The sequence below is a fragment of the Manis javanica genome, chromosome X (genome assembly GCF_040802235.1).
Source record: "Manis javanica isolate MJ-LG chromosome X, MJ_LKY, whole genome shotgun sequence".
NCBI lineage: Eukaryota > Metazoa > Chordata > Mammalia > Pholidota > Manidae > Manis > Manis javanica.
Genome location: NC_133174.1, coordinates 136,945,828 through 136,961,245, shown reverse-complemented (window position 1 = coordinate 136,961,245; position 15,418 = coordinate 136,945,828). Strand labels below are relative to the sequence as shown.

Genomic DNA, 15,418 nt, shown 5'->3' with positions numbered 1-15,418 from the left:
TACATTTGATTCAGTAATGCTATTATAATTGGACAAATCAAATTCAAAAATATTTTAAGAGCAATCAGGCCAGCTATGACCAAGCTGCTCTTTGAGGATATGAAGAAAATAAAAAAGACAGAAATGTCCTATAAATGTTCTTTATAAACAAAATGGAGGAGAAAATTAAGACACATAGATACTACATATGCACAAACACCTTCATTCAGCCTTTCCCAAAAATGAGTTTATGGAGATCAAGTTAAATATTTCCCGTATTTTTATTAGTTGAACTTCTCTTTTTGAATTGTCTGTCTGGTCTTTAAGCATTCACCTATTGCTCTCCTACAAACACACATATAAAGAACTACACATTGATAATCCATGGCAGTGACAGTAGTAGTATTCCTCATCTGCTATTCACTTTTCATATGAGCAACTAAATTCTTTTGTGATCAAATCTGTTCATCTCCTTCATGATTTATGATCTTTGAGTTTAAAGTCAGCTTAACATCAGACTTTAAAGGCTTAATATTTAATTGTTTTATAGTTTTAATTTTTATAATTCACACAGAATTTTGAATATAGCATGGGGTAGGTTATCTAACTAATCCCAACAACATCTTTTCATATGTGATGTTTCATTTACGAAGCAAATTCCTATAACAAGATACATGTTGGGGACAAGATGCTTTGGATTTTTTTTAAGTGAACACTGACATATATATAACACTGATCATTTTGTCTCCCCAATATTTACACCTCACTTGTTTTATGTCTTAGTGTTTTGGTTCATTCATTTAATGACTTAAGAACTTCTTACATTCTAGTAGATATGTTAAGTTGAAGATATGTAATGGTAAATGAAAAAAAGATTCTCCATTAATCTTAAAATATGTAAGAATGATGACAAGAGTGAGCAGCATTGTTTCTTATTGATAAGAGTCTGAGTTTAAAGAATGATTTTCATTATTTAAGATATGTATTAATGTACATTATACCGTAATACTGATGTTTAGACTTTTTTGTTCACTTCATCGGTTTCCCAATGCAACAAAATTTAAAATATAGAACTATGATAGGTAACAAAGAAGAATTAAAAGTGCTACTGGAAAACTTAAGGGGAAGAGTGTTTCATCCTTTATTTTCTGGAAAGTCTACATTTTATGAAAACAAGCATTTGTTATATCATTGAGTACAGAGCTCACATAGCAAACATTTCACCATTTTTATCGCATATCAGATGATCTAGAATCAAAATTGTCTTAACAGGCTTATGTCTTTCACTGCTTCATGACAATCGCGTTACCATATTTTCGTGAAACACTCTGTCTAGCTTTAAGGTTTCCTTTTGAGTAAAAATGAGACTTAATAATTTTTAACCACAAATGTATATATGCTATTGCTTGTAATAGGGTCCATAAACACTATACTAAGACTTAGCATTTAGACATGAAACATGTCTAATACCTCTGAAGAATACTCTAGAAATAAGCAAGACATCTATAATGCTTTAATCTTTCCAGGTAACACCATTTATATCAGTAACTGCAATGCTGTAACTTTCAGCATTTCACATAACTAGTCAGGATATATATTTCTTTAAGGGTGGGAGTAAGAACAGAAGGACAAGAGATACAAGTGCCAGGTTTCACAGTTCTGTTAAAAGCTCAAAAATCAAAACTATTGTCTTCTTTGCATCAAAACTGTGCCACAAACTTGAAGGCTGTTTCAGCTTTAATCCCATGACTCACCACCTACTGGATTGGAAGTTTGTAACGAAGAAAACCCTGTTTGTGTTGAAAGTGCTCTTGCCCTGGTAATTCTTAAAAAAAAGGAAGAAGAAAACATTTAGTTTTATGACATCTCTAAAATTACAATGCCCAGAGAGCAGGGACTCAAGCTTTCTACCATGTCTTCCCCAAACACATATACGTATATATAAAACGTTCTTCTCACTACATTCAGTCCATCTGCAAAAAGGCCCATAGAACCTTGGAGGTCTGAACTGTGCACAAAGTATTTCAGGAAAAAACTTTTTTAATCCAATAGTTTTGACAAGTAAAAGAACTTAAAAGCTCTACACTTCAGTGATTAAGCATAAATATTCAATGACTAATATGCCCATTATCTCTGTATAAAAGTGGTGATGCCTATAAACTGACACATCAGAAAAGATGTGTAATTCATTATCTCAAGTCTTTTTCTTGATTAATTATGTAGTCAGAATTCCAAAAGTAAAGAATTCCTACAGAAAATTTGTAAGATTCGAAATCAGAATTTGAAATGCCAGCAAACCTAGGAAAAGAGGATATTTGAGCATAAACTTTAAATTCAATTCCTGACCTTTAAGACCAAAAATATATATGTACTCAGAATTTGAGAAATACTACAGTAATATTCTAGGTATGAAAATAATGACTTAAATTATTGAATGTTTAGTTACTTCACATTATTAAGTATGACATTCACAGAGAGAAACTGTAAGCCAAGTTCTGAATTCTTCCCCTCAACTAACCTTTCTAGTATCAACTGATGCAAACACATTTCCTCTTGTACTACCACTGGGGCCCGGAACGTGTACTGTAGGCAATTTCTTCCAACCATGCAGGAACATCCTGTTGAGCCTTAAAAAAGAGAATTTACTTCATATACTATAACATGTTAATAAAATCTCAAGGATGGAACAGTTTACTCTTCCTGAATATATGTATATATAGAATGTCTACTTTTAATGATAAAGAACACCATCACTTCAGTTTTAAAAATTTGGAACTTACATCTGACAATACTTTCACCAGAGGCTGTGCCAAATGGTGATCTGATTCAGGATCAAAAAAGGAAATAGCTCTGCCAGTATTTCCACAACGACCAGTAAGTCCAATTCGATGGACATACTCCTCAATGGTAGAAGGAAGATCAAAATTGATAACATGTTGAACATTTTCAATATCCAGCCCTCTGCCTGCTACTGAGGTAGCAACAAGAACCGGGCACTTTCCACAGCGAAAATCCCATAGACTCTGCTCTCTCTCTCGCTGCGGCCGGTCACTGGAAAGAAAAGAGACCATGCATATGGGCAGCAATTGAAAAAATTATTACAGAGAACCAGTAAAGTTCACATTAATTTCTTTTTAATAATAGTAAGAATAGCAGCATTTAATATTAATGTCTATCTCTTATATGCCAGGTGTTATACTAATTCCTTTCAAGCCATCATTTTATTTAATTCTCAGAATAATATGGAGGGTGGAACAATTATCTCCATACAGGTAATGCAGAGAGCCAAAATGCAAACTAATATATGACAAACATCAAAGCTTACCTATTAATAATCTCTTTTCTAGTCTTAACAAAAAAATACATGCTTCATGATGAGAATGCTTCACAAATAGAAGGTTTTTTTAAGTACTAATCTCAAACTTCAACCTGTTCACTGATTATCTTAGATCCATTAGTAAAGTGTCAATAAAGTTGTGTTAATATGACATTTTTAAGCGTGCCAATACAAAACTGTCAGGAAACAGAAAGATAAGAGTGAGCAAAGGACAAATTTAGATGTAAGGACAAGAGGGTGTTAAGTGAGATCCGTTGAGAAGGTATCACTCCTCATAAAGAGTCTAAGAACTTGCCCCCATCCATTCCCACCATTTAGTCCTTACAGAAACTTAAAATGAAGATGAAGGGCAAGTTTAGATCTTGAAACTTCTGAACCCTAATCCTAGGATTATGTCATATTAGTTATATACACTGATGCTTTTGAACAAATGACAAATAGAAGTCACCTCCCTACTAGGAAATCATATCAATCTACTTACCCATGAATACTTGTTGTTGATATTTTCTCTTGACAAAGAAAACTGGCAATAAAATCTGCTCTTTTCTTAGTTTCAACAAAAACCATGGTTCTTTCATCACCTAGAAGACAATGAAACAATGATTAACACTCAAATTACAAAATTAGCAAATGGATAAAAAGGTGGGGGGTGGCGCTCAGTAGGAAACAAGCTCATCTACCACTGTACTCCCAGCACTCTGACGCAGCCTGGTAGCTAATAGGAACTCAACTATCCCCTGAATGAATGAAAGATAAAAAGACAAGGGACTGTCTTCCTACTTTAGGGACAAAAAAGTCACCTTGCCCCTTATCTTCCCCAGCCAACATCAGAAAGAAGAGACTTAAGTAAGGATAAGTGATATCAACCTGCCAGCTCCTAGTGATTCCAAATTCTTCTCAGGCCCTTTATTTCCTTCTCTATAAACAAATGCCTTCATTTCCTTCCCAAGATAAGCCAATCTTTCACCTGCTTTTATTGCCCAAGGTAGCCATAATACTGACATTTAAACAGGGCTGATGATAAATCCTACAATATTCCGTGTTCCAACATTATCCCCAAGGTATCCCCTTTATCCCCAAAGTATCTCATATATAAAGAAAATGAATAACTGGTCTTAACACATCAAAGAACATTTACTTGTGAGCTTACTATTTGATAGAAATTCAAGCATAAGTCAGAGATTTTTCTACACAAGAAATTTCCCTATAAAATGTTAAAGAGAGCTACTACAAAGCCACAGTAATCAAGACAATGTGGTACAGGCACAAGAACAGACCCACAGACCAATGGAACAGACTAGAGAGTCCAGATCAGATAGAAACCCAAGCATATATGGTCAATTAATATACGATAAAAGAGCCATGGATATACAATGGGGAAATGTATGGGAGAATATATTTGTAAATGACATATCCAACAAGGGGTTAACATCCAAACTATATAAAGAACTCACATGCCTCAACACCCAAAAAGCAAATACCCTATGAAAAAATGTACGGAGGGTATGAACAGACACTTTTTCAAAGAAGAAATTCAGATGGCCAACAGGCAAATGAAAAGATGCTCCACATCGCTAATTATCAGGGAAACGCAAATTAAATTAAAACCACAATGAGATGTCACCTCACACCAGTTAGGATGGCCAACATAGAAAAGACTAGGAACAACAAATGCTGGCGAGGATAGAGAAAGAGGAACCTTCATACACTGCTGGTGGGAATGTAAGCTAGTTCAACGATTGCAGAAAGCAATATAGAGGTTCCTCAAAAAAACAAAAAACAGAAATACCATTTGACCCAGGAATTCCACTCCTAGGAATTTACCCTAAGAACGCAGGAGCCCAGTTTCAAAAAGACATATGCACCCCTATGTTCATTGTAGCACTATTGACAATAGCCAAGACATGGAAGCAACCTAAGTGTCCATCAGTAGATGAATGGATAAAGAAGAGGTGGTACATATACACAATGGAATATTATTCAGCCATAAGAAAGAAGCAAATCCTACCATTTGCAACAACATGGATGGAGCTAGAGGGCATTATGCTTAGTGCAATAAGCCAGGCGCAGAAAGACAAGTACCAAATGATTTCCCTCATTTGTGGAGTATAACAGCGAAGTAAAACTGAAGGAACAAAATAGCAGCAGACTCACAGACTCCCAAGAAGGGACGAGTGGTTACCAAAGGGGAGAGGTGGGGGAGGGCGGGTGGGGAGGGAGGGAGAGGGGATTGTGGGGTATTATGATTGGTGCACATGGTGTATGGTATGGGGGGTCAAGGGGAAGACAGTGTAGCTCAGAGATGACAAATAGGGACTCTGGCATCTTACTACACTGATGGACAGTAACCGCAATGGGGTATGGGACACGATAATATGGGTGAATATAATAACCACATTGTTTTTCTTGAGAAACCTTCATAAGAGTGTATATCAATGATACCTTAATAAATAAATAAATAAATAAATAAATAAATAAATAAATAAATAAATAAATAAATAAATAAAATGTTAGGAGAGGGAAGAGTGTAATTTACGTAAGGGAGACTGTATTACTGTCCATAAGCCCTCTCCCCCAACTCTCTATCAGGTGACTTCATCTATTTAACAAATGTTTAGTCAGTCACTATTCTAGGTGTTAGAAATTATAGCAATAAAACAAAGCCCCTGCTCTGATCCTGGGGAGACAAACAGGTATTATGCATTAAGTGTAAAAAGGGGGAAAAAACAGCACGATAAAGGTCCCCAAGAAGGTTATTTAAATACAGCTTCTCTAATTAGATGACATCGGAGACATGAATAAAACAAGAGTGAACTATTCATTTATCTGAGGAAAGGGCAGAGGGAGGAACAAACATCAAGGCTCTGAGTCAGGTGTGTGTCTGATGTGCTCAAAAGACCCCAAAAGAGAACAAAACAAGAAAGAGGCTTTCATGTGGCCTCTACATTCCTGGCAGGACAAAGAATGTAGATCCTTGTACGTTGTACAGCAAGTAAAAAGGCCATGAGGCAGAAGTGTGCCCGTTAAGTGTGAAGAATAGTTATGAGCAAAGTCTGGCTGGAGTAGGGTGAGCATGGGAGGCCAGTGGGAAAGGAAGAGAGAGGCGTAATGGAAGCCATACCGGGTAGGGCTCTGAAGGCCACTGAAGGAACTTCATTACTCTGAGAAGCCCACTGGGTTTTGAGCAAAGAAATGAAAAAGATCTGATCTTATTTTTTATAACTGAGCAGCTAATGGATTCTGAGTATATTTTGATGGTAGAACCAAGATGACTTTGCTAAGAGATCAGATGTGCAGTTAGAAAGAAATCCAAGGATAACTTCATGGTTTTGTGTCTGAGCTACTGGAGAAATGGAACTAACACTAACTGAGATAGGACTGCAAGAAAGAAAGGCTTAGAGGTGATACTTAATTAAGTCTCAGATATCTGTTAGGAAACCAGTAAGAGAAATCAAAAGGGCCTCTGATTCCTGCAGTAATGAGTTAAATTTTTGAGACATAGTCATTTATTAATGATTTTCTTTATCAAAAAGTATCTCTCAACCTTTTGGAGGTCATCCAACAAGATTCCCAATGCCAAAATGGATCTGACAGAATCAGATACATAACCCTATGAGCAGCTTGAGCCCCGATCCATCTTGGTTCCCACTGTGAATCCAAGTGGCAATAAAAATTTAACTCTGCTGACTCCAATTTTTTTCTTCTCTACTGATTTTGTATTTGTTCTAGTTTAGACAATAATCTGTACCCCACTGGTCGCAGCAATAACTGAAAAGAAGTTTTATGATTTGGAGATCTCTGTAAATGGATTACTGAATTATAGTTACCCATAAGAAATGATAGAGAATCCACTTTGTTAGTCCTTGTCTATTAATCCACGGTGAGCTAAATCAATTAAGAATCTAAAAGGAATTCCAGCTTTGGTAGCTGGATTGTATTTGTTTATATTTCTGTGCTCAGTCTTGACCTGTGGCTGAAATGGTAGAACTGAAGCTATAAGCTCTTTATGTGTCTGTAATTCAGAGAGCTTTAGCACAATGAATAATCATGACGTTAATAGCCAGGGGAAAGTATTAACACAGTAAGTTATAAAGTCTCTTAAAGCCCCTTAAAATAAAGTCTCTTAAATTAAAGGTCTCAAATTAATTCTGATTGGTTTACAGAAATAAAATAAATAATTTAAAGAGATAAACAATCCTAAAATTCCCAGAAAATAAATTGGATTCCTAATACTTTAACTGTACTAAACTTTTAAAAAATTTCTTTCTGCAGTAAGTAAACCAGAAACATTTAATATTCCAAGTTCACATAACAGAAATCTTTGGTAAACACAAGACTAATTCAATAACTTTGGTTTTATAAAACACCCATGTCTTTTCTTGACGTAACAGTGCTAAAGTATAATACATTTATTTACTCGGGTATGTTTTTCTTAATGTATAGAGGTTTGCCACGCAAACTAATGTTCTCCAAAATGTTTAAGAATTTGAAAACATAATCTGTGTTCAACTAAACTGATTCATTATTCAACAGTATTTTTATTTTACAGAATGTCATCTTGATAATTTCCAAGGTCCTTAGGTAGCTTAAAACAGTACACGATATTGAATATGTTACTGGATATAGGATAAAATTCTCAAATATTAATCATTAAACCTAAGAGGATGTACTTTTGCTTATTTTTCACAAGCAATATCTTTAAGTCATGTAAAAAATGCTCATTTTCCATGTTAACACTTTAGACTTTTACATATCAACAAAGTGTGAAAAGATCTATGTGCTATTGACCATAGTACAAAAAGCTTATGAGCTCTGGTAGTCAGCTACATTGCTCACATATGACATCTCTCAGTTGCCCATCCCTACCTCCAGCTTTCACTATGAAATAGAAGTTACTATGGTTGAAAGTTACAATTAACATGTGATTAACATAAGAGACTATATTAGGAGTAAGTGAAATTGACAGAGAAATGTAAACTGTATATGCTTTGGTTTTTCAAGGAAAAAAAGAATATATTTCCCTAAAGTGATGGCTCTCAAAATTTTGGTCCGTGGCCCATTAAACTCTAAAACTTCACAATACTAAATACTTCCAAACTCATTCTATGAGGCCAGGATTAATACCAAAACCAGACAAAGACACCACAAAAAGAGAAAATTACAGACCAATATCCCTGATGAACATAGATGCAAAAATACTCAACAAACTATTAGCAAACCGAATTCAAAAATACATCAGAAAGATCATCCACCATGACCAACGAGGATTTATTCCAGGGATGCAAGGATGGCACAATATTCGAAAATCCATCAACATCATAAATCACATCAACAAAAAGAAAGACAAAAATCACATGATCATCTCCATAGATGCTGAAAAAGCATTCAACAAAATTCAACATCCACTCATGATAAAAACTCTCAACAAAACGGGTACAGAGGGCAAGTACCTCAACATAATGAAGGCCATATGTGACGAACCCACAGCCAACATCATACTAAACAGCGAGGCGCTGAAAGCTCTTCCTTTAAGATCGAGAAGAAGACAAAGGATGCCCACTCTCCCCACTTTCATTCAACATAGTTCTGGAGATCCTAGCCTCCAGAAATGAGCCAGGCAGAAAAAGACAAGTACCAAATAATTTCCCTCATTTGTGGAGTGTAACAACAGAGCAAAAACTGAAGGAACAAAACAGCAGCAGACTTGGACTCCAAGAATGGACTAGCATTTACAGAAGAGCAGGGGGTGGGGGAGGGTGGGTAGGGGAGGGAGGGAGAAGGGACTGCGGGTAGTATGAATAGTACACAAGGTATGGGGGGTTCACAGAGAAGACAGTGTAGCACAGACAAGTAGTGACTCTGTGGCATCTTACTACACTGATGGACAGTGACTACACTCGGGTATGGGGGGGGACTTGATGTGGGTGAATGTAGTAACCACAATGTTTTTCATGTGAAACCTTCATAAGAGTGTATATCAATGATACCTTAATAAAAACAATTGACAATCCCAAAGAGTTTCAATTATGTGAAAGATTTTCAGTTATGTATTGATACTTAACATAATAAAACTTAAAACCAAGAAAAATTTAAATACATATTAGAATGAATCATATGTTAAAGAAGTAATTCCTAGTTTAATTATGAAAACTGTTTTACCACAGAGAGCCTTTCCAAGGACATTAGGGACCCTGGGGAAGACTTCTTTTTTCCTAAAATATCAGTCTGCTCCAGAATTTTAAAAAAACACAGTAGAGGAAAAAACTGAAACAGAATTTTTTTTGTGTTGATTCATAATATATGAGTCTTAAAAGAAGCTATGAAATATATTAAAATGTTGGGGAAATTCAAGTTGGATGAAACTACTTTTTGATGTACTATTCAATGTCTTTACCTGAAAGGTTATTCTTTCTCTTCCTTGTAATCAAACTCCATAGCAGAGTTCTGTTGGCTTTATTAGGACTTTGATTATTTAAAAAAAGGTGCCGTATTTATGAAAGAGCTATGGTTCTTTACAATCATGTTGCCTTCTACATTTATTTTTAATTTTTATTAAGGTGTCATTGATATACAGTATTATGAAGGTTTCACACAAGCAACACTGTGGTTTCTACAACCCCCCCTATTGTCAAGTAACCACCACATACCCCACTATAGTCACTGTCCATCAGTATAGTAAGATACTGTAGAGTCACTACTTGTCTTCTCTGTGCTATAATGCCTTCCCCATGCCCCCCCTTAATCCCCTTCTACCTCCCTTCCCACACACCCTCCACAACCCCTTTCCCATTGGTAATCACCAGTCCAATCCTGGGTTCCGTGAGACTGCCGCTGTTTCGTTCCTTCAGTGTTACTCTGTTGTTATGCTCCACAGATGAGTGAAGTCATTTGGTACTTGTCTTTCTCTGCCTGGCTTATTTCACTGAGCATAATGTCCTCCAGCTCCATCCATGTTGTTGCAAATGGTAGGATTTGTTTTCTTCTTATGGCTGAATAGTATTCCACTGTGTATATGTACCACCTCTTCTTTATCCATTCATCTACTGATGGACACTGAGGTTGCTTCCATTTCTTGGCTACTGTAAACAGTGCTGCAATAAACATAGGGGTTCATCTGTCTTTTTCAAACTGGGCTCCTGTATTCTTAGGGTAAATTCCTAGAAGTGGAATTCCTGGGTCAAATGGCATTTCTATATTGAGCATTTTGAGGAACCTCCATACTGCTTTCCACAATGGTTGAACTAATTTACATTCCCACCAGCAGTGTAGGAGGGTTCCCCTTTCTCAGCATCCTCGCCAGCATTTGTTGTTCAAAGTTTTTTCTATGTTGGCCATCCTAACTGGTGTGAAGTGACACCTAATTGTGGTTTTAATTTGCATTTCCCTGACAATTATCAATGTGGAGCATCTTTTCATATGCCTGTTGGCCATCTGAATTTCTCCTTTGGAGAAGTGTCTGCTCAGACCCTCTGCCCATTTTTTAATTGGATTATTAGCTTTTCAGTTGTTGAGGCACTTGAGCTCTTTATATATTTTGGATGTCAACCCATTATCGGATATGTCATTTATCAATATATTCTCACATACTGTGGAATGCCTTTTTGTTCTACTGATGGTGTCCTTTGCTGTATAGAAGCTTTATATTTTAATATGATTCCACTTTTCCTTTTTGTTTTTTTTTTTTACCTTGCCCGGAGAGATATGTTCATGAAAAAGATGCTCATATTTATATTCAAGAGAGTTTTGTCTATGTTTTCTTCCAAGACTTCCATGGTTTCCTGAAATATATTCAGGTCGTTGACCCATTTCAAGTTTGCTTTTGGTTTTAGAGTTAGACAGTAATCCAATTTCATTCTCTTACATGTAGCTGTCCAGTTTTGCCAACAACAGTTGTTGAAGAGGCTGTCATTACCCCATTATATATACATGGCTCCTTTATCATATATTAATTGACCATATATGCTTGAGTTTATATCTGGGCTTTCTATTCTGTTACATTGATCTATGGGTCTCTTCTTGTGCCAGTACCAAATTGTCTTGATTACTGTGGCTTTTTAGTAGAGCTTGATGTTGGGGAGTGTAATCCCCCCAGCTTTATTCTTCCTTCTAAAGATTGCTTTGGCTATTCAGGATCTTTCGTTGGTTCCATGTGAGTTTCAGAACTATTCTAGTTCCTCAAAGAATGCTGTTAGTATTTTGATAGGGATTGCATTGAATCCTAGATTGCTTCAGGCAGGATGACCATTTTGACAATATTAATTCTTGTACCCATGAGCATGGGATGCATTTCCATTTATTTGTGTCCTCTTTAATTTCTCTCAAGAGTGTCTTGTAGTTTTCAGAGTATAAATCTTTCACTTTCTTGGTTAGGTTTATTCCTAGATATTTTATTCTTTTGATCCAATTGTGAGAGGTATTGCTTTCCTGATTTCTCTTTCTGCTAGTTCATTGGTAGTGTATAGGAATGCAACTGATTTCTGTGTATTAAGTTTGTATCCTGCATCTTTGCTGTATTCCGATATCAGTTCTAGTAGTTTTGGAGTGGAGTCTTTAGGGATTTTTATGTACAATATCATGTCATCTGTAAATAGCAGCAGTTTAACTTCTTCTTTACCAATCTGGATTCCTTGTATTTCTTTGTTTTGTCTAATTGCCATGGCTAGGACCTCCAATAGTATGTGGAATAACAGTGGGGAGAGTGGCCATCCCTGTCTCATTCTCGATCTCACAGGAAAAGCTTTCAGCTTTTCACTGTTCAGTATGATGTTGGCTGTGGGTTTCTTATATATGGCCTTTATTATGTTGAGGTACCATACCCATTTTGTTGAGAGTTTTTATCATGTATGGATGTTGAATTTTGTCGAATGCTTTCTCAGCATCTATGGAGATGATCATGTGGTTTTTGTCCTTCTTTTTGTTGATGTGGTGGATGATGTTGATGGATTTTCAGATGTTGTACCATCCTTGCATCCCTGGGATGAATCCCACTTGGTCATGGTGTATGATCCTCGTGATGTATTTTTTGAATTCGGTTTGCTAATACTTTGTTCAGTATTTTGCATCTATGTTCATCAGGGATATTGGTCTGTAATTTTCTTTTTTGGTGGGGTCTTTGCCTGGTTTTGGTATTAGGGTAATGTTGGCTTCATAGAATGAGATTGGGAGTATTCCCTCCTCTTCTATTTTTTGGAAAACTTTAAGGAGAATGGGTATTACAAATTCTCTGTGTGTCTGATAAAATTCTGAGGTAAATCCATCTGGCCCGGGGGTTTTGTTCTTGGGTAGTTTTTTGATTACCACTTCAATTTCTTTGATGGTAATTGGTTTGTTTAGATTTTGTGTTTCTTCCTTGGTCAGTCTTGGAAAGTTGTATTTTTCTAGGAAGTTGTCCATTTCTTCTAGGTTTTCCAGCTTGTTAGAATATAGGTTTTCATAGTAGTCTCTAATAATTCTTTGTATTTCTGTTGGGTCCATTGTGATGTTTCCTTTCTCGTTTCTGATTCTGTTGATGTGTGTTCTCTTTTTCTCTTAATAAGTCTGGCTAGAGGCGTGTCTATTTTGCTTCTTTTCTCAAAGAACCAGCTATTGGTTTCATTGATTTTTTTCTATTGTTTTATTCTTCTCAATTTTATTTATTACTTCTCTGATCTTTATTATGTCCCTCCTTCTGCTGACTTTAGGCCTCATTTGTTCTTCTTTTTCCAATTTTGATAAGTGTGACATTAGAAGGTTTGTTCTTCCTTCTTTAAATAGGCCAGGATTGCTATATACTTTCCTCTTAAGACTGCTTTCGCTGCGTCCCACAGAAGTTGGGGCTTTGTGTTGTTGTTGTCATTTACTTCCATTTATTGCTGGATCTCCATTTTAATTTGGTCGTTGATCCATTGACTATTTAGGAGCGTGTTGTTAAGCCTCCGTGTGTTTGTGAGCCTTTTTCTTTTTTTGTACAATTTATTTCTAGTTTTATAACTTTGTGGTCTGAAAACTTGGTTGGTAGAATTTCAATCTCTTTGAATTAACTGAGGCCCTTTTTATAACCTAGTATGTGGTCTATTCTGGAAAACGTTCCATGTGCACATGAAAAGAATGTGTATCCTATTGCTTTTGGGTGGAGACTTGTGTAGATGTCTGTTAGGTTCATCTGTTCTAATGTGTTGTTCAATGCCTCTGTCTCCTTACTTATTTTCTGTTTGGTTATCTGTCGTTTGGAGTGAGTGGCGTGTTGAAGTCTCCTAGAATGAATGCATTGCATTCCATTTCCCCTTGTAATTGTTAGTGTTTGTTTCACATATGTAGGTGCTCCTGTGTTGGATGCACAGATATTTCTAATGGTTAGATCCTCTTGTAGGATTGACCCCTTTATCATTATATAATGTGCTTCTTTGTCTTTTGTGACTTTCTTTGTTTTGAAGTCTATTTTGTCTGATACAAGTACTGCAACACCTGCTTTTTTATCCCTATTAATTTTATGAAATATCTATTTCCATCCCTTCACTTTTACTCTGTGTATGTCTTTGGGTTAGAAGTGAGGCTCTTGTAGGCAGCATATAGATGGGTCTTGTTTTTTGTCTATTCAGTGAGTCTATGTCTTCTGATTGGTGCATTCAGACCATTCACATTTAGGGTGATTACTGATAGGTATATACTTTTTGTCATTGCAGGCTTTGAATTCGGGTTTACCAAAGGTTCAGGGGTAACTTTCTTATTATCGACGAGTCTAACGTAACTCACTTAGTATGCCATTACAAACACAACCTGAACGTTCTTCCCCCCCCCACTCCATTCTTTATATATTAGGTATCATACTCTGTACTCTTGGTCTATCCCTTTTTATTACCACTGGTGACAGCTACTTAACCTTAGGAACACTTCCATCTATAGCAGTCCCTCCAAAATACACTGCAGAGATGGTTCGTGGGAAGTAAATTCTCTCAGCTGTTGCTTTTCTGGAAATTGCTTAATCCCTCCTTCAAATTTAAATGATAATCTTGCCGGATAAAGTATTCTTGGTTTGAGGCCCTTCTGCTTCATGGCATTAAATGCATCATGCCACTCCCTTCTGGCCTGTAAGGTTTCTGCTGAGAAGTCTGATGATAGCCTGATGGGTTTTCCTTTGTAGGTGATCTTATTTCACTCTCTGGATGCTTTTAATAGTCTGTCCTTATCCTTGATCTTTGCCATCTTTGCCATTTTAATTATTATATGTCTTGGTGTTGTCTTCCTTGGGTCCCTTGTGTTGGGAGATCTGGGCACCTCCATGGCCTGAGAGACTATCTCCTTCCCCAGATTCGGGAAGTTTTCAGCAATTACCTCCTCAAAGACACTTTCTATCCCTTTTTCTCTCTCTACTTCTTCTGGTACCCCTATAATACGAATATTGTTCCGTTTGGATTGGTCACATAGTTCTCTCAGTATTCTTTCATTCTTAGAGATCCTTTATTCTCTCTGTGCCTCAGCTTCTTTATGTTCTTGTTCTCTAATTTCTATTTCATTTATCATCTCCTCCACTGTATCTAATCTGCTTCTAATACCCTCCATTGCGCTCTTCAACGATTGTATCTCCAACCAGAATTCATTCCTGCATTCTTGAATATTTTTCTGTACCTCCATGAGCATGTTAATGAATTTTATTTTGAAATCTCTTTCAGGAAGATTCATGAGGTTGATTTCATTTGAATCTTTCTCAGGTGTATTAATAATTTCGCTTTGAACCAGGTTCCTTTGATGTGTCATAATTTGTGGTACCCTCTAGCACCCAGAAGCTGGACTCTCTGGAGCTGCTCAGCCCCTGGAGCAAAGTCGGGGGTCGCAGTGGTGTGGTGTTGATGCTTGGTGGGAGGAAAGAGCTGGTTCCTGCTTCCCGGCTGCTTTGCCTGTCTCCACTGCCAGTACCAGTGGGCTGAACACACACGTGTAAGCCTCTATGCTTTGTGTTTGTAGCTGCCGTAGGTAGGGCTTCCCTCTGGCCGACCTGACACCAGGGCAGGGGTTGCCCATTTGCGAGCCTGAGTCAGGTGCAGCTTAGCCGGGAGGACACAGCAGGCTGCTTGTCATGGTGAGGGGCCTTGGAGCTGCATATCCAGTCAGGGGGATTGAGCACCT

The 15,418-nt window shown here is 36.8% G+C and overlaps 1 protein-coding gene across 1 annotated transcript in view; it reads right to left on the bottom strand.

Annotated features, from left to right (window-relative positions):
- Positions 1-894: 894 nt before the first annotated feature.
- The window catches only part of LOC118969975 (probable ATP-dependent RNA helicase DDX4), a 74,861-nt gene continuing 60,337 nt past the window's right edge, over positions 895-15,418 (bottom strand). The window contains 6 exon segments of the mRNA XM_073227433.1: positions 895-1,773; positions 1,775-1,804; positions 2,498-2,558; positions 2,560-2,606; positions 2,760-3,030; positions 3,798-3,897. Coding sequence (XP_073083534.1) covers positions 1,717-1,773; positions 1,775-1,804; positions 2,498-2,558; positions 2,560-2,606; positions 2,760-3,030; positions 3,798-3,897 — 566 coding nt within the window. The 3' untranslated portion in view covers positions 895-1,716.